Source organism: Terrapene carolina, unplaced genomic scaffold, assembly GCF_002925995.2.
Source record: "Terrapene carolina triunguis isolate 2854851 unplaced genomic scaffold, T_m_triunguis-2.0 Scaffold67, whole genome shotgun sequence".
In the NCBI taxonomy this organism is placed as follows: domain Eukaryota; kingdom Metazoa; phylum Chordata; order Testudines; family Emydidae; genus Terrapene; species Terrapene triunguis.
This window is the reverse complement of record NW_020664418.1, coordinates 20,957,390-20,984,818: the sequence shown is the minus strand read 5'-3', so window position 1 is coordinate 20,984,818 and position 27,429 is coordinate 20,957,390. Positions and strand designations below refer to the sequence as shown.

The window sequence follows — 27,429 nt, the reverse complement described above, 5'->3', positions numbered from 1 at the left end:
CACGTTCCCTCCTTTGAAGTACTGGAGACTTTGGAGAGCATCCTGGGGCACTTCTGAGTTGTGCAGACAAACAAGTGCTGCAGCATACACTAAAGTATGCTTTAGGGGAGGCAGTGAAGGCAAATTACAAATGGGGAAGGGCAAAAAATATGAGTGAAAAATGAATGTGGAGGAAGGGAAATGAAGGGGAAGGAATCAGGGAGGGAGTAAAGAAGTCATCATGGTTTTTTATCTGGGGGGGAAGGCAAAAGAGCAAAGCACAATCCAATTGGCTGTGACAGGATAATTTCACTGAGCTAGCCTGTTAGTAGTTTATGATGACAAATTATTCACCAGTTAGGAGGGTAGTAGTGTAAAACTATAGTTGTCACAAGACACTCTCTGGCCAATAAGGTTATGTTTGACCATCCTAGGGTGAAAGAGAGAATTTCTTGTCTGTTGTATAAACATCATTGATGGGAGGGGGGAAAATCTCATCATGGAAACTACTAAGAAACTCCAGTTTAGTCTCCCTCTCTTTCTTTTATAGTGGCTGTTTCTGCTTTTGAGCTTACACAGAGCTCTTCTTTAGGTCGAAAGCTTGTCTCTCTCACCAACAGAAGTTAGTCCAATAAAAGATATTACCTCGCCCACTTTGTCTCTCTAATACTCAGTCAATGACATACTCAAAAAATGCTCAGTAAATGCCCTGGGATGGGGCGGCTGTCCCTCACTGGCAGAAAAGGGGCTAAAAGCAGCCTTAGGGAGGCTGCACCAGAGGCAGCCAATCAGAGAAGGGCTGAAGGGAGCAGCCAAGCAGGCCCATATATAAAAAGGTAGCTGCAGGGCAGAGGAAGGCAGTTTTCTGCTGGGAGCCCAGGGAGGAAGGACAGTGTCTGTGGAGGGCTGAGAGAACTGCCAGCACCCTGGACAGAGCAGTGCTGCTAGCAGAGACTGGGGGGTGGGGTTTGCAGGCTGAGGCCCTGAGGCAAGGGCAAAGAGGATGCGAGGGCCACAAGGAAGTGGCCAGACAATTAGCTGCAGTAGCCACTAAGGCAGGGGTCTCAAACTCAATTTACCCTAGGGCCAGTGCCAGTCCTCAAATCCTCCCAGCGCGCCAATGTCACTCATGCCGCCCAGAACCCACCCCCCAAAAATTCTGCCCCCAAAAAAACTCTGCCCCCCACCTGCCTAAGGCTCTGAGAGGGAGTTTGAGTGCAGAAGGTTGGGCTCTGGGAGGGAGTTTGGGTGGGGAAGGAGGTCTGGGGTGCAGGCTCGGGATGGATTTTGGGGGCTAGGGGATGTGTGAGGAGGGGGTGCAGGCTCTCAGAGGGAGTTTGGGAGTGGGAGGGGGTGTGTGGGAAGGGGGTGCAGGCTCTGGGAGGGAGTTTGGGGGCTAGGGGATGTGTGGGGAGGGGGTGAAGGCTCTGGGAGGGAGTTTGGGGGTGGGAGAGGGGTGTGGGAAGGGGAAGGGGTGCAGGCTCCGGGAAGGAGTTTGGGGGTGGGAGAGGGTATGTGGGGAGGGGGTGGGGGAGCAGGCTCCGGGAGGGAGTTTGGGGGCAGGAGAGGGTATTTGGGGAGGGGGTGGGGGAGCAGGTTCTGGGAGGGGGGAGGGGGTGCGGTGCTTACCTGGAGCTCCAAGGCAGGGTGAGCCGGGAGGCCTCTGCATGCTTCTGACCCCAGGCACTGCCCCCACAGCATCCCATTGGCCACAGGGGTGCTCAGGGTGGGGGCAGTACACGGAGGCACAGCCCCGCCCCTGGGCCACAGGGAGGGGTTGGCAGCCACTGGAGTGAGCAGGCAGACGCCGCTCAGCTCCGCTGCTCTGCCGGGGCCCCTGAGGAGGGAGCACCCAGGGGCAGCAGGTGGGGCCAAGGGAGAGACTCAGCCCCAAAACTGCTGGAGCCCCACAGGCCACATTGGGGAGGCTTGCGGGCCATAGATGGTCCAAGGGCCGGGAGTTTGAGACCCCTGCACTAAGGGAAGTGGATGAACAGTGGACTGCAGGTCCCCTAGAAGGGGGGAGTGCAGTGTCTGGCCCAGACAGAGGGCTGTGTCACTGAAGAGAACGCTGTAGTCCTTGGAGAGATGTGGGTCCTGGAGCAGGAGTGACAGCAATGAGGCACCACCAGGAGAGGGCGCACTAACACACAGAGCTAATTCCCATGACAACCAGCAGGAGGTGCCAGAGTGGTGAGTGAACCCCATTACATGACAACTCTTTCCATTTGTTTTATCTTTCCATAGGATGAACGTACAACACCCTCTGCCAGTGCAGCCGTAGGAAACTGAACTTCTAGGTTGTTTAAAGTCACTTTATCTTCAGTCTTGATCATTGTAACACCACTGAAGGAGACAGTTTTTGCGTATTTTACTCAGAGGAGTAGCCACTCTACCCTCAGTAGCACTCCCCCTGTGAGAAAGGCAAGCAGGATTTGGCCGTAGGCAGCAGTTGCATTTGGCCAACTCACAGTGGCTTTGTAAGCCAGCTGTTTTTTTTCCCCTGGCAGGTGGCCATCATCTACTCCAGAAAGTAAACTTCTCTTTAAAATAAAGAGTTAAGTTGCTAGCCATTATGGTTACTAAGCTTACTTTTTGTAGGTTAAGAAACATTGTAATTTCCACCCAAGTCTTTCAGAAAGCCTTTGACAAGGTGCCTCACCAAAGGCTCTTAAGCAAAGTAAGCTGTCATGGGATAAGAGGGAAGGTCCTCTCATGGACCAATAACTGGTTAAAAGATAGGAAACAAATGATAGAAATAAATGGTCAGTTTTCAGAATGGAGAGAAATAAACAGTGGTGTCCACCAGGGATCTGTACTGGAGCAGTGCTGTTCAACATATTCATATATGATCGGGGGAAAGTGGTAAACTACAAGGTGGCAAAATTTGCAGATGATATAAAACTACTCAAGATAGTTAAGTCCAAATGAGATTATGAAGAGTTACAAAGGGATCTTGCAAAATTGGGTACCTGGGCAAGTAAATGGCAGATGAAATTCAATGTTGATAAATGCAAAGTAATGCACACTGGAAAACAACCTCAGCTATACAACTAGATGGGGTCTAAATTAGCTGTTACCACTCATAAAAGATCTTGGAGTCATTGTGAATAGCTCTCTGAAAACATCCACTCAGGGTGCAGTGGCAGTCAAAAAAAGTTAACAATATTAGGTACCATTAGGAAAGGGATAGACAATAAGACAGAACATATCATAATGCCACTATATAAGGCTCAGGTGGGTCGATGGCAGTGGTGGGATTAATCTAAACTTGATTTGTGGTGTTACATGTGACAGACTTCTGGGCTCAAGACTGCAGTGAAAATGTCTCATCCACCATCTTCCGACTCCTATGGTGCAGAATTGACCGACATCAACTTCGGGACTCTGAATGACAATAACATGCAGAGTGTAGATTCATGGTTTGATCTGAAAGCCAGTTCGGAAAATGTCCTTCCTGCAGAGAATGTGGCAATTATCTTGCAGCACAAGTCTGCCTTTTCAAAGGCTAATCTTCCACAAGGTGAAAACCTTGAGATGGAGGAGAGAGAAATGTTGGAGGCAATGTTGAGATCATGGAATATTGTTGGTTCTCTGGCAGCCTGGAGAGTCCCCTCAAATGATGCTTCAGCTCCTGCTCCTTCAGGAGCTTCTCAAAGTAGGGTATCCAGAAGACTGTCGGCACAACAGAAGAATGCCCAGCAATGCAAATGTCGGGCCAGAGTCAAAGCAGAGAGATCACACGGTCACCTCCACCAAAAAGGAAGATGATCCACCCACCAAAAACCAGAAAATATACATCATCAGAGTCCTGCTTGGGGCTTGGGTCCTGCTTGCTCTAGCAGTAGAGAGAAATTTACTGATGAACAGAGATCACTCCCAGAGCACTGAACTCTCCCCAGCCAGACCCAAAGGCAAGCTGACCATGCCTATCATGCCAACAATGCTGAAAAAGAAGAATCTTTCTGGCAAGCTAAAGAGCGTGGAGGATCGGGAGCTGGAAAAGATGAAGCAATTGCAGCAGGAGATGCAAAAAGAATGAAGAGTCCCTGAAAGCAGCTATTGCTGGCACAGGACAACCTGTGAAGAAAACTACTGGTCAGGTAACAAAGCCAGTTGACTTCCATTTCTCACAGATGAGAGGATTAAAGCCAACCTGGGAATGAATACAAGGAGCTGGATTTCATAGCAATACTGAGAAAGTACCCTTCAACTCTGGCACGAGTGGTGAAGAGGCCCACAGTCCCTAAACCTTTCAATCTCTCCTGTGGCAACAAAAGGAAGTTTGAAGAAACGACATCACATTCCCCTTTCTCAGCAGATTGAAAACTTCCAGAAATGCACTCCCTCTCATTACCATTGAGGAGCAGGAGGACTGATGAAAGTCCAATTCCAGTAAAGCCACTGACGACCAGGCTTACGCAGCCCAAAACTCCACTGCTTCAAACAAAACAGAGTAACTTGCAAGAATGCAGCTGGGTTGGAGGCAGAGGAAATAGAGAAGCTCCAACAATACAAATTCAAAGCTCAGAAGCTTAATCCAAGGATCATAGAGGGTGGACCATACAGGACAACCTGCAGACAGATGAATGGGGAGCTACCATGTTGCAGAATTGGCAGCAACAGATCAAAGAAGACCTGAAATGACAGAAAGAGGCAGCATGTTTCAAAGCTAATCCAAATGCCATTGAGCCTTTTGTACCAAAGGAGGATAGCAAGCCAAAAACAGTTCCCAAAAGCTTTGAGCTGGCAACAGAGAGCTAAAGAGCATCAAAAGTTCAAAAAGCGACTAGCTGAGCTGGAAACCTTAAAAGAGAAGCTTCGAGAAGAGGCCAGACAGCAGGAGGCAGAGCGTGAGAAGGAAGAACTTGCCAGGCTGAGACAAGAACTGGTACACAAGGCAAACCCAGTTCACAATTACCACAGTCTGGAGGTGAAGCCAAGTGACCAGCCCCTGATCATGCCCACGTCTCCCAACTTCTCGGACAGATTTTGGTGTTGATGGGCACCAACATGTAGATCTATGTGGGAGCCATCTCTGTGCTCTGGGTGTCCCTAGCTTATGACTGCCAGAAGCTGGATATGGACTACAGGGGATGGATCACTTGATGATTGCCTGTTCTAGTTATTCCCTCTGAAGTGCCTGGCACTGGCCACTGTCAGAAGACAAGATGTTAGGCTAGATGAACCATTGGTCTGATCTAGTTTGGCGATTCTTATGTCTGCAGATATCTTGAAACTACAGGTATGAGTATGTTGTGTTAACTCTGAAGTATAATGATAATTAACAATCTTGACATTTAAACTATTTCACGGCTGATCAAAGCACAAGAAAGGCAAGAGTTTATAATATTGTGAAGATACAATGAAGATATTATGAGGTTTTAAGAGCTTGGGAGAATACTGCTACTTCCCTGCCTTTCTTCTCCCCAGAACCCCTGGCCTAAGATGCACAAACAGCTTAAAACTCACTCAGGTCATATATGCCACCTTCTGTGCATTTCTGCATAAATATATATTGGTACACAGGATATGTATTAACTACTAGAAACATATATGTTGGTTTACATTAAAAACTGCCAAGAATATACAATATTTACTGATCATCAGGTGCTATACTTTATTAGTACTATACCGGATATGATCCTCTGTAGCATCATAAAGTTGCATTGGAGGGAGAGGTTATTGCCGAGTTACCTCTTATTTTACTATTATTATTTCAGGTCACTGGTGGTTTTTCATTTTCTCTAAATTGCTCGGCACTTTCCAGCATTCACTGCAAATCCTTTAATCCTAAATTCGTTTCTAATTCTCCTCCTTGTGCTCTAACCCTGTAAACCAGAATCCAGAAACACAGCAGATGAGACAGAAAGAGAGAAGCAAGCAGCAAGCCACATGCCTTTTAAAGCTAGAGGCTTGTGCCCTGCACTGAGCGTTTTAATTATCTTGCTAAGTTAGTGACCCCGTTGTATGATCCTTTCCTTGGAAATGGTGAGGAGTTCAGTTCGTTCCTTTCTAGCGAGTGTTGCCTCTTTTGAACTTGAGATGCTGAGCGAGTTTATGAACAGGGCTGCTGTTTTATTTACTCTCAATTAATCATGCTCAACTGTAAACAAAGTGTCTGTTTTAGTTCTGCTGACAATTATCCACTTGTCAACATCTCCCTCAAGTATTTTCAGCATCTGGCAACTGCACAAAACAGCTACATCAAAATGAACATTTTGTCTCAATAAAAAGATCGCCATGTGGCAGGTTTTCATCCGTTTTCTATCCCATCAGCAGTCAAGATATATTGTAACTAATGCAGCCAGGGCTCCTTGTCTCCAGCATTTATCCACAGACAGGGGAAAGGATCTTGTGAACTTTAGAGGAAGGCTTTGTTTGTTTTGATGGTGCTGTGGTACGGAGTCTGGCCTAATGGGGGTTAGGGGCGGGGGAAGGGAGAGATAGGAAAAAGACCTTCTTTCTGAAGTGTTCAATCATTAGAAATTATTCATGAAGGTGGAATATTCTGACATCTTTGCTTAGGTGTCCTGTAAAGGTTCGAACAACGGGGCCTAGTAACTATTTCTTACTCACTCTTTACTCAGGCAGTCCTGCCATTGATTTCACTAGGTTTGCCTGAATAAAGGGGGAAGAGTAGTATTAACTACTTCCTTCCTGCTGTGATGTTCAGGTCATCTCTCTCCCTCTCTCCACCCCACACACAGACTGTATCAATAAGATTCCATTCCCTTCCAAATGCACTAGGACAAGCTTTCCATTCCTTATTTTCATGAGCTGGGTTTCAGTCCTCAGAGCTTCTTGGCCAGTTTGAATTCACCCAATCTATCCTTTCAAACAAAAATGATTATTCCAGACAGCTCAAAACTCTACCTGTATTTTAAACACATGCCCCCACCCCAGGTAAAATATTTGCATGTTCCAAAATATCCATAAGCCAGCAAAACAGCAATCAGCTGGTGACATTCCATAGAGATTACTGACCTCTGTCCTTCTGTTACTATTGGAAACGTTGTATTGTGGTTTCCAGAAAATAAAATATTTGTATTTTCATAAATTGTCTTAGATTGTAAACTCTTCAGGTCGAGGACTGGGTCTGTCTCTAGCACGTTACTACCCTGTGCTATTACAAGCTAAATAAAATAATAAATAACACCAATTAATAATAATATGGTTTGAGTTTTTAATCTTAAAACTTGATCCTGCTGCCAGTGAAACCAAAGGCCAAAACTTTGCTAACTCCCAGGAAAGCAGGAACAAGCTCCATGTGTTGGTTAGTGAATTTGGTTTATTTATTTATTTGGAAGATTTAAAAGTCTTTTCTTTGGAAAAAAAAGAAAATGGGATCAAGCCAGAAAACAGCAGCTCTGTCATGGAGCATTGAAAATGAAGGTCTTCTCATTCCAATAGCACAACACTGTATTAGCACAATAGATTGTATTATGAAATATTTTATTGTGAACTATGCAGCTACATGGGCTGTATTGAAGGTTTGTTCTCTTTGTAATTTTCAAGATCTTTAAATTGAAAATAAGTAAATAAAAGCCTCACATGATCACCTTCCCAAAGAAGACTACGATTTTATTTCAAGAGTTTCCAATTACAGAGCAATTACTTCAATTGTTTTATCTGTGACTTGGAAACAGAGGCAGTGTGTGTGCACGGCGGGTGTGTGTGTGGGGGGAAATATATATGGTTGACTAATCTCCAAAGCTCCTCTTTCCCAAAAGCATATACATGAAATACTGCAAAATAATAATAAGAAAAAACACTGCTCATTTGGGAGGCAGATATGTGAGTAGTCTGTACAAGCAGGTGCAGATATTCCTGGCATTAAAAAAATATCAGGGGCAGGTTTACAGAGATGTTTTTTCTGACAAAAGCTAATCAATCTTAAGATGTGTAATTGATTTTAATGAACTAGCTCTTTTTTTCTTCTCGCATTAATGATTGCCTGGAGTCAATGGCAAAATCTGGGCACCCACAGCATCGCTAGCCAGTTTTACTTGGCTACTCCTGGGTACTTCCCCCTTGAGATACAAGTGGTCACCAAAAGGGCATCAGATTAGTCCTGCTCAATCTTTCAAAGGGCCAGAGGTGAGACATTTTCTATTGTCAACGCCTCCCCCTTTAACCTTGTAATTTATGCACAATTAATTGAGATATCTTTTATACTTGATGTGTTGTAAAATTAATGCCTAATTTATGTAATTAGTCAATTAACCATAATTCCAGCATATGGTTCCAAATGCCCAGAAGGTGTTCTTGTTTCCCAGGTACTTATTTTGATGTCACGAAATACAGCTAATTAATTTTACATGCATATTAATTTAGGATCTATTTAGCAGCTCCCTTTGTGAAGGCAGATTTAATATTTGTCTTTCTAACCTTTTTGGGCAAATTCCGCGCTGGATGTTGAAATGAAGGTGACTTTTTAAACATATCTCCACTGGTTTCCCTTTCCTCTCTGGAGTGTCTAATGACACTGGGTCGTTCCCTCTTGTGTGAAGATGCATAGGGGCTGATTATCTATAGCTTTCTGTGCATCTATGTCTGTCGGATGATCCGGCTATTGAATTTAAATCCGATGAATATTTAATATTAAACATTTCTAAGGGATTTTTGTTTGTTTTTTGCAAAGCACAATATCCCACGGACATTTAAAAAATAGCTGCTCTTAATACAATGATCTTGGCAAAATTACGAGCGTTAAAGTGTCGCCTAATTAAAGTATGAGTGCAATCTTGCAAACCTGAGATTGGTGTCTGTATCTTTTGATCAGCAATAGTTTTTTTTATTTTATATGATACAACTTGATAAAACGCTGTATTCCACTAGTTAAACCGCCAGATCAAGGGTCCCCTTGTCTTGTCTTTAAATAAAAATAAATAAAATTTGGTCTCCACGTCCTCCAGAAACATCTGGTTTTATTTTGTCCAGAAACTTTGTAAAACAAGATAGAATTTCTCTTGGTCCACTTTGTACAGAGATTAACGGGTTAATCGGATGGGGGAAGGGGGGCTAGCTGCCTACGGTGTTATAAAAAGAAGAAACTGTAGCCAATACTTCAAATTCACAGTAATGCCTTTTTATTGGTGTAGCAACACTAACTGCTATATTGTACTCTACCTCTTCGGTTACAGAAAACAGACATGTATCTACTGCATAGCTGCAAAGTAGCGTGCAAATGTAATACACTTCCCAGGAAGTGAACTCCTTTTCTCATGTGCAAAGGAGTATTTATGAAACATAGCGCTAGGTAAATAGACTCAAGTACTGTGTTGATAAATTCCTCCCTAACCGTGGTAAATTACTTTCCTACAGGGTAGCAGGGCAGTGCAGAAGTTTGCTTTTCAAGGTGTCTACACAAGTGCTGCGGTGTCATAAAACTTTTATCCCTCTTTCTGGACAAATTAATGAGCAATTTAATTAATAAAATCAGAGAGTAGTGTAAGTGCTATGATAATGAAGTTAAATGAGTGCACAATAAAATATTCACTAATCCAGCACATTGGCAAATGCCCCTTTAATTCTGCTTAGCACTAAAAGGGGTTTGAGCATCATAATGAGATTCCTCTGTCTGCTAATTAATTGACACCCTCCTGAATATTCATATGTGCTAGCACCAATACGTTCCTAATTGCACCGTGGAATGGATCTCAGAGGAAAGTAAATCGCCATAGACTTAATTAAAATAATGTATGCCAGATCTAGCACGCTGAAAATGAGACATTTGCCATCAAGCGGTATAAGAAAGTGGCACCTAGTTTGTAGAGAGAAGTGAGTGAGGGGATCTTGATTCCTCCCAAGGTGAATAAGTGGACAGTGCGCAGATTTTCAGCTGTAGAATCAAGAAGCAAAAGAACATATTGTCGTCAATTAAGGATTTCACTAAGTAGCTTCTAACTGCAGCATGGTGTTAAAGACTGTGAGCCGATGCACAGAATAACCAAACTCCCCAGTTCAAAGCACTAGAAGCCGGCTTGACATATCTAGGTGGAAGAAATCTGGTCAGGGATGCCCTCTACAGAGGTATGTAGGGAAAATCGTTTGTCTGGAATGCAGAGAGAGCATCCACATCTGTAAACTTTTCCTTGAGGGGAAGCTGGTGTCTTTGAAGCTCAGTCTCCGACTGAATGATTCTTTGCATCTCCAAACTCATATTAAGAGCTAATATTGTACATTTCAATTGTTCGGGTATTTAAACCGCTGGCAAATTCTCACGGAGAAATTAGGGTCTGCTCCTGTCTCCCAACAGTTCTGAGCCTCACCCCACTAAGGTTTGTCTCTGGTATTTGTTGTTTCCTTAGAACGTTCCCACATGTCTGTTGTTTTTACCCACGATGCGTCCAAGTGTCTCCACCACGACTGAAAATTGTATTTAAACCCATTCGTAGGTCTGTTCCTTTCCCACCCACCCAGGAATCCAAAAAGAAAATTGGTTTCTCGCAAAAGACAGCTTTTAAAAAACACCACAGGTTAGAAACTAAAAAGAGTTTATTTGAAGACATACAAATGCATATTTATTATACACATGTAGGCATTAACAATGTAAATTACACCGCCAGCACTTGCTGGTTGTTTATTCATTAGATCTTTAGAAAATCTACATTGCCTCCAGATAGCTGGATGATAATGCGAAATACACAAGCAGTTTACACAGCCAGCTCAGCAGAGCTCTGCACTCGATGACAAGGTGTCATCAACAGGTCTGAAGGACCAAAGGAAGAAAGGAAAAGTTACAAATCTGTACGTGATCCCTCTAGCCTACTGGAAGATTGGCTGATTTGGTCTTTCTAAGGAAGAACATAGCTGGTTCTCTTTCTCCTTTCTTTATGGTTTTTTTAATCTGCTTTGATGAGGCAGAAAACGTGCGTGTGTGTTAAAATGGAGCAGACTCTCATCTACTAACTCAGAGCACAAACTCTGGCACTCAAACTGTCTTTTAGTCCCATGTAAAATCTTTACTCTCCAAAGAAAATACTCTATCAGATTCCTTCCTCTTTAGCTGATTAAACGCGGTGCAACCCCACTATCACTAGTAATACAGACAGAGGAAAACGTTAAGACAGAAATCGCTGCGGGGAAATCTTTTTTAGAGAGTCGGATCCAAAGAACTTCCACAAATGAAATATTAAAGAAGGTTAATATGTTTTTTCCCCTGCAACACTGAGGTTTGACGAAGAGACTGGGGTTTTGCTAACGTTAGTGACGTTAGAGGGAATGGAGCTAAAGTGCGCAGAGACTCAACAAATGTGAGAACAGCGGCAAATTTGCTAGCCTCTGAAAATCAATCTACTTTTCATTGTCGGACTGGCGATCAAATACTTCTTTTCTTCGTGTGGATGTATGTTTGCGGGAGACAGAAGACAGGACACACATCTATTCACATTCTCTTATGCGCAATACATACAGATAAGCCTATTGCACAGCAAGTTGATCCTTCCTTCTACAGATTCATTGCATTGAACCCAGTCAAATTATAACTGTTGCTTATTAAAGGTATTCCGTACTAGGAAATTTAACTAGGCTCTCCATCCCTCTGAATACACCGTCCCTTCTTTCTTTCTTTCTTTCCAGTACATGTCAGGTGCTTTATTGTTCAGAGAACTAGCCCTAACATTGCTCTTCTGACCAAGGACAGTTCCGGATTTTACTTTTCGTTTACATGAAATAAACAGAGGTGGTAAGTTTCAAAAGCTTGCTACTTCTGGAGGGGGGGAACATTATTCAAGAAAGTTTTGCACGCGACCTATTTAACGTAAAATTTGCTGTAGTGGTTTTCATGTGAACGAGCTTTGGGGGTCTGCTGGAAAGAGATGAATATTCTGCTTTAAGGAAGCAGAAGTATGAGCCTTTCTTGGTTGGCTGGGAGTTAGTGATCACTCAGGGATTCCCTCCCTCCCCCCCCCCTTTTTTTTTTTTGGCCAGCTTTGTGGGTGGCAGCCCAGTGGGGTAGGGAGCGGAGGTTGGGCGGGGGATGCTAGGAGAGAAAAAGAAAGCTAAGGACACAAGTGCAAAAAAAATCAAATAGTTTTAACCTTCCCAAGAACACTTCGAATTATTCTATCTAGAAGCTAAAGTTACCATTTAGAAACCTGCTCATGCCATTAGGAAAAACTACACATATTCAAAGTTCTGACCCTAATTAAACCTTACCTCGTTCAAGACGTCACACAATGGGAAAAAAAACTTTCCTCCTGAAGTTAGTGTGAATTCCTTAAACGATCATCCCCTTTGTTTTTTAAAGAGGGGGAATGATTGTGACATGAATTCCGTTATCCTATGGATTGCGCAATTCGAAATCACACTTGTAAATGACAAAATCATTTCACAATATTTGACCTCTGTACGCAATAATTCAGTGACTTGAAGGTTCATTAATCAGGAGTTCCAGGATCAAATTCAGAAGACATTTAAATTTGCTTAAGGGTTTTGCCACTACTATTCTAAGGGTGTGGAGGAGACCCTAGTTTTATTTTTTTTTCTTCTGCTTTTGTACAACACCCCAAGTCAAGCAGAGGTTGTGGGAGAAATTGCCCAGCTAGATTAATGGGGGTTTCTTTTTTAAAAAATCTGAAGATTTAAAAAAGGTTATGAAGGAAATGGATTTGAAAAGTAAGGTTTCTTCCTTTAAAAGGAAAAAAAGAAAGAAAAGAAAATCAAGTTTGCTCCACCCAGCTATTAAACAAAACACAATACCTTTTTCTGGGTGGTACTGCACAGAAGTTGATTCAGTTTTGACAATGTTGTTTAGCTATCATTTGCTATTTTGAATGAATGGGAGCAATCCCCTTTTTTACAACATTTGTTTCCTATTATGGAGAGGTGCAGCAGTTGAGGGCAGACATGTGAAAGTGGCTGTTTGATTCTCTTTTTCATCCCCCTGACCCTGCCTTTGTCCCTCCTCACCCTGGGAATGTCACGCCTCAGTACTTCACTTTGAGATGCTCTAGAAAGTGGCTTTGTTATTCCCTTTTAGACATACACGAAATTGTTCTCATTCCCCCTGCTGTAAAAGATACTTCAAATTGGGACTCGGTTCACAAGTGCAATGCAATTTGGCTTAGCTCAACCTTTGTTCTGCTTGTACAAATGACCAAACAGTGCACACATTATACAGTTGATCTACTGCTGCCTTAACACCAGAGTTAGGGGCTGGGAGAAAAGCAAGTTAATCCCCTCAATACTAAGGTGGCATTTTCAATATTTCCTACAATGTGAAAAAGCGGGGAGGGGGCGGGTTGAAAAACGCTACATTTATATAAAACAGGGGGGACAGACACAAAAAACACCAAGTTTGCCAGGCCTCCCCAGTCCGACATCCAAATAACTCGTAGACAAATACTCCAGCGAGTCTTGGAATGCTTCGTGTTCCATTCTATTCAAGCGTGCGTGCATGCCAACCAAGGAAGGCTCGCTTCTGTTTTAAACCAAGGGTTTTAAAGCAATAATGTTTAAACCCAAACTCGAATCCGCAGTTACAAAATAGTATTTAGCAAAACAATCGTGAAGAAGCAAGGAAGCTGGAGCTGAACGCCAGAGGCGTTTAAAGCAAAGCTACCACCTCTCCCCCCCTCCCCGCCGCAGTAAGATTTGTTGTGCTCGGGAAGTTACAAGACTCATACAACCTCGTGGATCGTCGTCTTGGTGCGGAGAAAGGCTGCATTGCGTCTCTGTCTTCGGAATGGACTCCTTCAAATACTAGGATAATCAGCACAGGGCACGTTAAGCAGGCTGCTTCAGCAGGATATTACATATAGACCCACACTGTCGAGCCAGATCTCAGCCCAATGCACCCCCAGCTCTCAAGGAAGCTTCACATCAGTTCCTAGCCAACTCGTAGCTGGGATTTTCTTAGGTTAGGTCACTGCTCTTAGGCATCAATTCATTTGAACACAGCAGGTGAATTTGGGGGGGGGGGATCCTGCTTTCCATAGGGAGTTTTGGTCAATGGGAGCAAGACCGGGCCCTAAATTGGGGGAGGGGGGAGATGGGACCCTATTTTTTTCTTGCTGTGCCACTGAAGCAGCGCAAGCGGACTTCACCCACTCCTTAGCATTTAACTTGGTCTGTATTTGAGATGCGTGGTTCCAGACGAGCCTGGCAAAGGTGTTTGAACGTTGTCCCCACTCACAAGGCACCACCCTGTTGATGGCTTTAAATCACAGATCAACAATCGAGTATTTCCTCCTCCTTCCGAAGTGTACGAGCACTTGCTAAACACGCCCTGCCCAGGGAAGTGAGCAGAAGAGCCCAGTGGTTCGTACGAGGTGAACAAAATGCAGCACGAAAGATTCTTCACCGCTGGGATTCCGATGTAGACTGGAAAGGCCTCTTTTTATTTTTGACAAAGTTGACACTTAGGTCTTGGTACATTTTCCTCCCCAGCACTGTGCTTTAAATTACCATCAAAAGGCCACACACACAACAACTCCAAAACAAACAAACAAAACGCCCGGATGCTGCGCAGAAACCTGGGCAATGGACATTGTTAACTCAAGCTTTAAAGCAGAGAGTTCAGAAAGCACATAATGGGCCCTTCACTTTCTTTGTAGGCGGAGCCAGATCCTGCTGCCATTGAAGTCAATGGGGGGGCGGTGCTGGCTTCAATGGCTGGAGGATCGGGCCCATCATTTGTATTGCTTATTGGCATTTTATTGGGGGAGGGGAACCTGCGGTTCCTACTCACAGGAGTAATCGCTACTATTGGCACGAATAAATGGTTAAGGAACAGGCCCTTTACCTTTGACTGTGGGAACCTGTTTGAGTGGCTTTGCTCAGATACTTGCAAACACTGGAAAGCGTAGCCTGTAGGTGTAAGAGGATTCCATCAAAGCCAGTACACGAGGCTCTGCCGGTCGCATTGTTCAGCTAATTAAAATACACTTGGAAAGGACGAGAGCAAACGTATGCCTCAGCCGAGTCCTGGCACCATTTACATTGCAAAAGCCTACACCGTTATTTTGTTATTGCAAATATAGATTCTAGGACTTTCACAAGAACAATTTTTAATTCGCCGTTGACAGGCAGGGGGAGTTTGTTTAGTGCTGAATAGGAAGGGAACGCAATCCTTTTGAAAGAAAGCTAAGTAGTTTCACGCCACCAAAGTGGCAGAATTGGTAAGGAATGTCTGGTGGGACAAAACCCCCGGTGCACGTAGCGCCCCAGTTCCCAGAGGCTGCAAGATCGCTTTAGTAAACTCCAAATCTGGAATTAAAGCAAACAGCTAAACCGAAATCCAGGAGCTTCCTCTTCCCTCCCCTTCCAGCCCCCTGTAAGCAAAGAGAGAGAGAATGTAAAAAAAAAAAAAAAAAAAAAAAAAAAAACTGCGCCAGGCTTAGCTAAAATGCATGCACAACCATCAGCCTGGAGTTGACTTTCCAAACCGGGGAAGCTTGTTTAGAGCCTGGGATTGTGTTTAGCAACCTAGGAAACCCTAAGAAGCCGGTACTTCTCTTCCCCCATCCCCACTTGTCCCCACTGTTTTGTAAATATTAACAAGGTTGTGTGAGCTATTCTCTCGCAGTGTGGACTTTTCTCTTTTTTATTCTAGGAAAAGTTCTTCGCTTCCCCCACCCTTTCTCTGCAAGCAACACACCTGCCTGCAAACAGAAGGTTTCAAAATCAATATTGTATTTGTCACTTTTCTGTCTCCTTTTTCTCTCTCAACAGCCCTGCTTGCCACTGAAGCGAATTGTGGATTTATGGAGGAAAATTAGCATAAATTATTACCAAATCGGGAAACGTGTGTGGTCCTGCTTGTGGGAAAGGAGGCTATTGCGAACCTTCCATGCAGAAAGGTGGTCCAGGGTGGGCTTCATGGAAACAGTGAATGGCTATTGCACGAAATAGATTTCCATTGGGTTTGCACATTGATATAATTGACTTATGTGTATTTTATACAGTTTTCCCAACACTTCCCCTCCGCTCCTTATTTGAATTAGGCTTCAAAAAAGCGTCTGTTTGTTTTGGTTTTCCGCACAATGGGCATTGATTCACTTTGCAACCAGCCTCTCTCGCCCTCCTCCCCCTTCCCGAATGTTGGTTTTAAACGAGAAACGCACACTCTGTAAATTACACTTAAATCCTTCATTTTGGGGCGGGGGGGCGCGGGCGTCTCTTCCAAGTCTAGCATTTGTTTGACACTGAACATGGGACAAAACTTCTGTATTAATTAAGGAGATCGCTCGCCTACCCCTTACCTCGTCTCCTGTGAGATCCCTTTACCCTTAAAAAAATCGGGCCACTCAAAAACATACATCATTTGTACTCGGAGCAACACGTGATAGCAGAAATCGATTTTTCTGGATCTTTATAGGTTTATGGGGAAAAGGGGATCGGGCAAAACTATTTGTCCCCTTTGGATTCGTGTTTTTAATTAGTCCGATGTTTCCTCGGAGTAATGATTTTGACAGTGTCCCTCTGGGACAAAACCAAACCCTGGATTGTAATAAGAAGAATAAAAAAATGGTTTTGGAAACTAGGGGGAGGGGGAAGACAGGAATTCTCCTTGGTTGTCCCAAGGGGCTAGAGGAGGAGTTTTGGCTCATTTCACAGGGCAGTTTCTCCAAAACTCTAGCGAACATTCATCATTACATCTCCTCCCACTCCAAAAAAAGTTTGGAGCTTGGGAGTCTTCCCCCCCGCAATTTAAAGGAGCCATTGAAGAGCTCATAGTTTGTTAATGAAACAAGACGGGTTAAGTGTTGAGAACACTAAGAATATTGACTCTGAACAGCCCGTCCCTGAGTTCCCCACAAAGAGTCTTCTGTAGGGAGGGATAGGACAGCTGGCTTTTTTTTAAAGTAAGGAAATATTACACTCCTTGGACCCCTAGAAATACAACTACTTTTACATTATTCTCTCGTCGGCTTCCAGAGAAGGGAACTCGTCCAGCCCGACTTGAACTGGGGGAGCACAAATTTAAACGCTTTGCGTCCAGTTGTAGCATGAAATGAGGGTTCAACAACTCTTGCAAGTATTCAGGGAGGCTTGCTCGGCGGTAACTTTCCACCGGTCTCAGGATTAGTCATTCCCATGTAGTAAAGAGCATCACTCAGCAGATCGCAGCGTGCAGACAGACGGACAGCAGGCGCTCCCCCTCCCCCCTCACTTATTTGTGCTGAATTAAGAAGGTGACATTTTTCTTTTCTTCAAGTACTTCTGTTAATATTGAAAAACGTGCGCTTGCATCTCAAGCGGGCGCGCTCAGACTCTGCAACCATTTCAATATTAATGACATTGTTTAATCTCCTAAATTCCTCGTGTTTAAGTTACGTTTTGGTGAGTTATTGACCAGCTCCGAAATATGTGTGTGGGATGTGTGTGTTTTACACCACAAAGGATCTTTCTCACATAGCCCATGGCTTGCACCTACAGTGTCCATCTTTTATCATTGCTCAGAGGTGACATACATTATATACAACTTCCTTAACCTATGACAGGCGCCTAGACATTCTTTTGGGCCTGATCTTGCAGCATTAATGTCCTGAGTTCCCCCGTGGACTTCAATGCAACTGCATACCTGAGTACAGTTTCCAGGATCGGGCCCTTAATAGACGGGACCATGCAACATACTGTAACGTAATTATTAAGATTTGAATAACACATTGTGTGTTTGTGTGTGTGAATATATACATCCACATACACTTGTGTGTATAAACATATACACGCACAATGCACACAGACATCAGCACATTATTTATCTCTAAATGCATGTTTCCATTACAGAACACTTCGCGTTGTGCTAGCTTGGAGATTAAACCATATTTAACATGTTAACAAGGTAGAGGGGATAAATAATCCAATTCTTAAACAGTCCTGCATACATTGGTGTGAAGGTATAATCTGATGTTTGCCTGGTTAGAACAGGAACTATGATTAAACATTGTTTTTACAGTCACAGCTGTTACTTGTATCGCCTGGGATCCAGTAAAATTGCCACAGGTCTGAAATCAAACTGAGAGGCAATTTACATAAATCAGACTCTCCAATATCTAAAATAACCCATGGTGTTTTCTTTTCAATATGACCACAACTTTGTTAAGACCAAAACGTTGGTGGTAACAAGACAAACACTCCTTTCTAAATTTCAGGGGAAGTAGCTCACGGAGTAATGAAAACTTCGACATGTTTGTTGAGTAGGACCCCAACACCGCATTTTCATCAGCCTAACCCTTTAGAAACCAGGCTTGGGCTCCGTTTGATTTGGCAAAGAGAAAGTCTCTCGTTAAAGGAAAAAGCCTTGCCTTGAGTTAGCCAACAATACAAATCAGATAACAATGCAGAACAAACAGAATACCCCAGCCAAGCAATTTCCATGTCAAACATCCCACTGCTCAGCAGCTCCATTTGTAAGTGTGAATTGCAGACTAAGCTCCCTGGCAAAGTCCACAGAAAGGTTAGTGCATACCTTCGCACGCACACTGTTACTGGGTGCCATCACACTTCAATTCCGGTTGCTGAGCCTTTTCACCCCTCGCCTTGTCTTCAAATGGAAATGATTCCTATTGGCCCAAGGTGTCCATGTAAATAGGTGTAAATGAAACCAGATTATGTCTTTCTTTCAGCCCACCCTCCTCCCCCTCTCCCTCCTCCCAAGGCGATTGTCATATGATAGCAAAGAAGTGGCACATTAATGAAGCGCCTCTACAGGGGTCTTTTCTGCTCATGTCACCACATAAAACTATCAGATGGTTAGAGGAAGGACATGGAGGCAAGTACTTAGCTCATCTCGGCTGCAGAGAAGCCAGCGAGCCCCTGCTCCGTTCCAGTTGCCGCTGGGGGTGAAATAACCCGATCCCTGATTCCGCCTTCCGAGGAGAAGGGAGGGGAGCGAGAGGATTCCCACAGACCAGCCAGCTCCCTGCCGCCTCGGACTAAAACTAAGCGGAGCGGCCGGAAAGGGAGCGTGAGAACCGGGAGGGATCGGGCAAGGAGACCAGACTCGCAGCTGCATCCCGGATGCGGACTGTCAACTTCCAGCAACTTTAAGGTGGGCATTGCTGGCGGGGAGGGTCCCCTCCCAGCCCCTTCTCTGCCCTGCTCCAGGGGGGTCCCCTCCCAGCCCCTTCCCTGCCCTGCGCCGGGCGGTGGGGTCCCCAGCCCCTTCTCTGCCCTGCTGCAAGGGGGTCCCCAGCCGGCAGAGAAACAGCTGAAGTCACTTGGCGGCTGAGCGCGGTGGCTAGCTCGGGAGAGGGGCGGATCGCTTTCCCTCCAGGGGCTGGAGGGGTTTGGGTGTTTTTACCCCTGGGAGATCAACTCCGATCTGTCTCTTATTAGTGCCTCACACGCCTGCCCTTCCCCTCCCTCCCCCCCCCGCACGCACACACACACACACACACACACACACCCAGGCCAGCTTTAAAGCGTAGCCCGCCTGCCCCCTGCCTTACCCCGCTCGCCCCTCCGCAGATCTCGGCGGGTCCCCAGCGAAGATGCCTCGCCCGGGCAGGAACACGTACAGCGACCAGAAGCCGCCCTACTCCTACATCTCGCTGACGGCCATGGCCATCCAGAGCTCGCCGGAGAAGATGCTGCCCCTGAGCGAGATCTACAAGTTCATCATGGACCGCTTCCCCTACTACCGGGAGAACACGCAGCGCTGGCAGAACTCCCTGCGCCACAACCTCTCCTTCAACGACTGCTTCATCAAGATCCCGCGCCGGCCCGACCAGCCGGGCAAGGGCAGCTTCTGGGCGCTGCACCCGAGCTGCGGGGACATGTTCGAGAACGGCAGCTTCCTGCGGCGCCGCAAGCGCTTCAAGGTGCTCAAGTCCGACCACCTGGCCCCCAGCAAGCCCGCGGACGCCGCCCAGTACCTGCAGCAGCAGGCCAAGCTGCGGCTCAGCGCCCTGGCGGCCGGCGGCCCCCACCTGCCGCAGATGTCCGGCTACAGCCTGGGGGTCTCGCAGCCCTCCGGCTTCAAGCACCCCTTCGCCATCGAGAACATCATCGCCCGCGAGTACAAGATGCCGGGCGGGCTGGCCTTCTCCGCCATGCAGCCCATGCCGGCCGCCTACCCGCTCCCCAACCAGTTGACTACGGTGGGCAGCTCCATTGGCACCGGCTGGCCCCACATGTACAGCCCCGGCATGATAGACACGGCCACCCCCATCTCCATGGCCAGCAGCGATTACAGTGCCTACGGGGTGCCCCTCAAGCCCCTGTGCCACGGGGGCCAGACTTTGCCAGCCATCCCGGTGCCCATCAAACCCACCCCGGCGGCGGTGCCGGCCCTGCCGGCCCTGCCGGCGCCCATCCCCACCATCCTCTCGAACTCGCCCCCCTCGCTCAGCCCGACCTCGTCCCAGACAGCCACCAGCCAAAGCAGCCCCGCGACGCCCAGCGAGACCCTGACCAGCCCCGCCTCGGCCCTGCACTCGGTAGCCGTGCACTGACACGGCCAGCCCGGCCTGGACACTCCGCCCGCGGCTCGCTCCCAACTTTCCTCGGCGTTTTCTTGCTCCTCGAGAGGAGAGAAAACTCCCGGCGGGAGCACTTGAGGTTTGCTATTCCTGTGAGCGGTCTTCGCTTTGCCTTTCTGGCGTACTCTTGTTTAAGGCTCGAGCCCCTGTCGGTTTGGGGGTTGTTCCTTAACTTAGTTTTAAACACTCGAAAAGTGTCTAGTTCCCCCCACCCCGTGTGTGTATAAAGTGCCATTTGCATCACTAGGTTTCCAAAGGTACTTAAGGCACCTTCCCCCCCGAAATGAGTGCTGGAGAGTTAGACAACCCTGTCACACTTTGCCCGTTTTCCTTCCTTTGTCTGGGAAGAGCAACGTTCTTCCACCCGACCTGTCTTTAAAACCATCAACAGTTTGAAGTGGTTGCAGATGGCTTCGTGAAAACAATTAATGTTTCCAGTTTCCAAGTGACAAATCAGCTGGATTTTGGAAACACTTAAGTTTCGTTTCAAATTTATTTTTTTACACAGAGTTTAAAGATTGCAGGATCTACACGAACCCCTCGTGAATTACTTTTTAAAATGAAACGTACTATTATAGATCTATCTATCTATCTCATCTCCATACATATCACAGCACTACAATAAAAGTATTAAACAGGTCCCCATAACTTGAGAGCCAGCCAGTTACCATCCCATGGCTGAAAAGTTCCATTGGCTTCCGAATAGTTTGTTTTGGGGAAGTTACACAGTGGATACAGATTTGTATACAATAATGTGTATTAAGTACAAAAGGACAGGAAACCATGCAAATAGCAAGACATCAGTTCACACTGAAAACGTATATTGTTTACAAAACTCCTGTTCTAATGTAAATACTGAACTTCAATCTGTCCTGTGAATCAAATGAGGTCCTCTTTTGCAGTACCTGTTGTCATGTGGATATTTAATTTTCAGGTGGAAGGGAGGGGGAGTTAATTTGTCTGTTAACCTTCTGATTACTTAGATTTTTAAAAAGCTATTTATTTATGATTTAAGAAAATAATTTAAAAAAATCCACTACCAAGCAGACAACCTAAGGTAGCTTATGTAAAGCTGCTCAAGTCACTGGTGAAGTGTAGGGAAGTATCACAACAGGTTCAGACTATGGGAGGTATTCCTGTTTTCTGTTGGAACTTTTCAGACAAGCTGAGCGCGGACTGGGGAACACTGTACATGTCTGTGAATAGGAATGATTATCAAATGTGTAACATGCACTTTTGTTTGCTATATTCCTTTCTAGTTTTAGGTAGTTTGCTGGAAACCGAACTGTTGTGAACTGCTTAAGTTAAGACAAAAACAAAACGTTGTAGTATTCAGCGCAGCTGTAAAGAAATTCCTTTTTAACTCTTTCCCTTGTACAGAATGAGCATGACATTTAAATATTGATGTTCTTGTTACCAGCATGCGTGTTTTAAGACAAAAGTAAAAAAAAAAAAAGAAAAAAAAAAGAAAGTGTCTATGTTAAATTATGAACCTAGTCGTCCAAATACTATTTTCTCATTAAAATATGTAAATTCAGATTTACTTTCTTATTCGTCTATTTGAAGAGTTTGTACCAGGAAAATAAGAATATTAATTTAGGGGGAAATACAATATTTCAATTTTTAGATTATCTACATACATTTTTCATAGGAGGAAGAGAATTATCTATAAATATAATTGTTTAATAAAATACAGTAGCTTTCTACGTAAGATGGTCATTCTCACATGACTACCAAATGGAAATCAAGCTACAGTTCATAGACTACATTAGTATATATAACATATGTAATATATATAACGTGTGTACACATACACATATGTGCACTTTTCATACCTATATATGTGTGTGCATTATATACCTATATACTAACTATATATTTGTGTGTGTGTGTGTGTATGCACGCACACAATACACACGCATAAATACTTTTTCTTGAATAACTATAACAATAAACGAACCTTTGAAATACTAGATTGCAACTCAGACTTAAAAACATCTTTAAAGGACTGAATGTCTTTTTAAGACTAGAAGCATTAGAATTTTGTAATGCAAGAGGCAGATCAAAATATTGCCAAACCTTAATATAAAACATTGCATTCTATTTTATCTTTGAGTTAAACCTCTTAAAAGTATTTTAATTGTCAGCTATTGTTCTTTCTTAATCTATATTAACTAAACATTTTTTTAAAAAAACACCTAGATTACAAATGGTAACATACAGTATTATTCTTTATCTTTTATAATCAACAGATAATTATTTTATACAAAGAAAATTAAGGTAAACTACATTGAAATCTGGATTTCAGAGTTTCCAGTGCGTTTCTTTTTAAATTTATTTTTAGGATTTTGCAAGGATTCTACAGAATTATTGAGAATCCATTATTCAAATTCATGAGATAATCTAATAAAACTAGTGTGTTAGCCTTTCAGATGCGAGACCGTTCAAATAATGTAGTTACATTACAATGAGATACTTAAATACTTATTAAAAAGAAAACCGACATTGTATTCTAATAAACCTACAGGATGCAAGAATACATTGTAAATGGTTTTAAAGAGGTACATTTCTATGGGTCTGTAGATGTAGACATATGAGAGATAGTGACAACCCTATCTCCCTTAAATACATATAGTAAGGTACTTGACAAAAGTTTAAGGTTAACGTAGAGTATAATTAATCCATTTGCGATTTTCTTTTTTTAAGAACGGATCCCACACACAGGAAAAAAAAAAGGTGGAAAATACATGAATCATTGGGCTGATTAAAATGCATGAAGCTGCTAAAGCTTGTCAGATGGGGGACAACTGAACTCATTCATCAAGTCCAACCCACGATTATATCAACACGATCAGCTAAAGAAAGCATTCAAAACTTATCACCAGATCAATGGACACAAAACTCGACAAACTTTTCCTAAACAAGCGATGACCTACATTTTCCTACGAGTTCTTAAAAAAAAAAATCCAACAGTAAAAAAAAAAAATCATCAGAGATGAAATCTGAACTCAACTGAGAAGATGGGACTGCAGCTAGTTACACTTGCAGGGTAATTTTAAACCATACAGAAGTTACACCTTTAAAAATGATTCTGTTTTCCATATAATCCCTACTAGAAAAGGAATCGCAAAAAAACCCTTTAAAATCATTTCTCTTTCTTATCTAATCATGTTATTCAATGCAATTGTTACATCTGTAAACAATCACTACATTTTGCCACATGCACGGTTTTCTTGGCAATGTCCAGCACCGTCTTTCATATTAAGCTACCAGAAAGAGACCATAATGGGTGCTGATGATTTAAATTTTAATAGGAAACTCACAAGGCATTCTTTTTGCTCTTTCCTTGGTAAAGATTTAGATGCTTATCTCAACAAATAAGCAATTCAGAGCGTTCCTTGAATTTACTGCTTTGTCTTGTTAAATCTCTAATGGCTCAAGTCCAAAGTCAATAAACTCAGATCTGAAATAAAACAGCAAAAGACAACAATGGGAAAAAATGAAACACACACCACAGGTTCCCGAGCTGGAATCTTGTTTGGAGACCTTACTCAAGGGTGCTTTGCAATTATTTTTGCCACTGATAAATTTTAAACTAAGTGTATTTTGATGTAAGTGACACGGAATTTCAGACAGCTTTTTTTTTTTTTTTAATAGGAGAGTGTATTCCAACTCCAGAGTGTAAGGCAAGCGAGCAAAAACCCAGTCGTGCTTGGCCACTCGGATTTTTGCTTCATTTCAATGCAAAAGGTCTGGATACATTCTAGTGGCTATATTTTATTTTTGTCCGCTGTGAGAGCAGACTCCAACCCAATGGGACCGAGTCACCCTATTGAAAGGAGCCAGGATCCTTCTGACACTAAAGAATATTTATTTTCTTTCCACAGTTTTTAAGTATGGCCTCTGATCGTGTCTTGAGAAATCTTGCCAGGTAGCGTGAAAAGAAGCTCACAGCGATCCCTGTAAGGGGATTTTACAAGCAACCCCCTACCCCCCCCTTTTTTTAAGTGCTCCTTAGCACAGAACGGGAGCTTTAGATCTTTGTAAATTTCTGTGCAGAATTATCTTTAAATCTTAATATAATTGTCACTTGCTGGATTTAAAAAAAAAAAACAGCAAAAAGGAATCCAGGCTGTGAAGCCTTGGAGGGGCTGTATTTGTTTCTTTTAAACTAACAACAAATTATCTAATTAATATGTTTCAATTATAGCATGAAAAAGAGAGGCTTTGGACCGCCTGCAGTGGGTTTACAATAGCCCCAGAGCCCACGATAGGAATTTACAATAACTTCACATCTGTTTCTTTATTTCCCACTTTTCGAGTCTAAAACTCCTCTCGAGATCACTTCACACCATGGCCCAAGTTATGAAATATGTCCCCCTGCTAAAAAAAAAAAGGAGAAAGAAAAAGGACAAAACTTTGCAGATCGAGGCTTCATTTGCAAGCTAGCAAGTGAAAGCCCCATTGAAGAGCATTAAACAAATATATTAGAATTCTGTCACTTTATGCAATTGAGTAGATCAAATAAAGGGTCCCAGGCCACTTCATTCACTCTCATTCACTTGAATAGAAAATGCAAAGAATAGCAAACCTAGACTGGGCCACCGATGTAGATTTAGCCCTTTTTTTCTAAGAGACAAAAAGGCTGAATTTTCACAAACACATAGCTGACTCGGGGACTAGGAAACCAGCTCTGAAACCCCTTTGGAATTTAAATTCATTTTACCTTCCTCTCGCTCGCTCTCTTTTTTTGGGGGGGGGGTCTGTTTGCACTACAGTGCAAGTTGCACAGGCACGCCGGTTTGGGAAAAAGGCTCCGGGTTTACAAGCAGGATTTATCATGCTGAGCTATCATACAGTTTTGGAACTATTACTTGTGTGTAAAAAAGGAAGGGAGGGGGGGGGGGGGGGGGGAGAATCAGCTTCTGGTCGAAAGCTGATTACATGCATCCTGAGAAATATAGCAGTTCCATGAGGACATATATTCCATGGGCAATAGTTCAATTCTATAGCTGCAAATCTCAGGACTGCTGCTTTACTTGGCTGAGGATAGTTCATTCCTCACTGCCTCTTCATTCATCAAGTTAAAACTCAGATTTGGAAACTGTTGCATGAAAGCCACCTCTTACACAAGAAAGCAAGCGAACAAATACTCAGGGGTCTGACTATGATCTGACTTATTCTGGATTTACAAGAGGATAACTTATCACTGTCTTTACATTACTCCTGATTCAAACCAGTACAACTGGTTTTTAGGTTCACCCACATTATTCATATAGCTGTCCTAGCAGGAGTTTGTAAGGAAAATGTTTGCATTGTTTAGCACACTAGAGAAGCCAGTCCTGAAGCATGCATTACAGTCCATAATTGTCATATACCTGCAACGCAGTCTGTGGAAAAGTACAGCAAAGCACTTTAGAATTTAACTGACTGCAGGTGCATTTTGTTTCAAAGATAGAATTAAAATTCAATGTGTATGACCAGAGGTTGGATGGTTTTGGTACTATTTTCTGGATTTATATTGGTTATCTGTGTGTTTGCAGTGTATGTCACAAGGGAATATTAAACTCAAATACAGGAAATCACTGATTTATTTTATACTTTCTGAACTGTATTCTCTTGTTTCTTATACAAACAGAGGGATGATACTATTAAAAGTCTGATAGAATATTGAATTAATCTCCAACCATTATGAGATACAGCTATGTACTTTTTGAGCTCTTTAAGTTCTAACTAGAAATTCTCTCACTAAAGGCCACATCTCCATAAACTCCATTAAGAGGGCCAAAAAAGGAGGTACTAATATTATTAAACAATATTTCACTAACATTTTGATTTTCTTAGTTGGTACATAATAAAAACTCAGCTAACAAAACAAAACTGCTGCAGTTGCAGTTTTCAGAGGAGTAAAACTCAGACCACAAGAGTCTAAACTCTGATTCTTGGGATTTTGCTTCTCGTTTTGCAGCACAGTTTTCTCTTAAATTTGTTTATTTTCTGCACTGTTTTCTTTGCTGGTAGCTTTACTAACCATAGAGCATGAATGGAATTCTGGTCTGATCTGCAAAATATTGACACCCAAGACCAGATGTTATCTCTTTCTCTCACACCATCTCTATAACACATGCCATTGCCAGAGAATGCTCAAGTGTTTGAAAGGTTAACGCATGTCCTCATCTATAGGCACTGCTAAATAAAGGATCTTAATTCTGTGCCATTTAGAAGAGCCTCAGTATTTATTAAGTAGTAACTAGAGTATTTTGCATTAATTAGAGCAGCTCCTTAGAGAGACATTACAGCCAAGAATAATTTTACATCGCAGGAGAACTGTAAGCATGTTAACTCCCCACAACTAAAATGACAACAGACAGCAACAACACTGGTCTTATTTGTAAATATTAACTTACATGCATTTTTTTTCTAATTATGCAATCAAAACCAACCACATTTATATAGGGCTTGATTTTGCATTCTATGCACTTAGCTTCAACAGAATGCAGGGGCCTTCTCCTGCTCCCAGTGATGTCAGCAGCAAACTCCCAATGTCTTCAATATAATCAGACCTTTTGCCACTTTATTTTTTAATTAAGATAACAAATTTGGAACCTAACATAATATTAACCTTGGAACTTTGGACCAAAACCTGCTCAACTGAGCAGCTCCACTGGCATCAAAGGGATTCCCTGTAAGCAAGGGAAGGACCTGATGCTTTATAATAGCTGAGTTGCAAAGCAGTGCATGATAGTACAATTTTGCTAAACAATTTGGCCACTGTAGTTTCAGCTAACACTGTATGAATCACAAGCTTCCTACAGGTAAAAATGGGGTAAATGTCCAAACTTTGGGTCAGATGCTCCTCTACTTAGAAAAAAGGTGCAAAAAACCCCAAGAACCTCCAAAATGCGATAGAAAAGTGAGCTTCAGGCAAGTTACTCCACAGCATGCCCTTCAGTCATGAACAAAGGCCTGGGCAAAATGGGAAGCATCCCACTACCACACAATGGTAGATTCTGTAGCA

General features: G+C 43.3%; 1 protein-coding gene and 1 pseudogene across 1 annotated transcript; both read left to right on the top strand.

The window, feature by feature from the left end:
* The first annotated feature begins 3,303 nt into the window (after positions 1-3,303).
* Positions 3,304-4,621, top strand: LOC112120294 (annotated as a pseudogene).
* A 14,800-nt stretch (positions 4,622-19,421) lies between these two features.
* On the top strand, positions 19,422-20,384 carry FOXB1 (forkhead box B1). Its single transcript, XM_024219334.1, has one exon. It carries the CDS (start codon positions 19,422-19,424, stop codon positions 20,382-20,384), a length of 963 nt encoding a protein of 320 aa, XP_024075102.1.
* Positions 20,385-27,429: the final 7,045 nt, after the last annotated feature.

Bases quoted from the DNA above. Each gene is read 5' to 3' on its own strand.
- FOXB1 (XM_024219334.1), top strand. From the start codon at position 19,422: ATGCCTCGCCCGGGCAGGAACACGTACAGCGACCAGAAGCCGCCCTAC.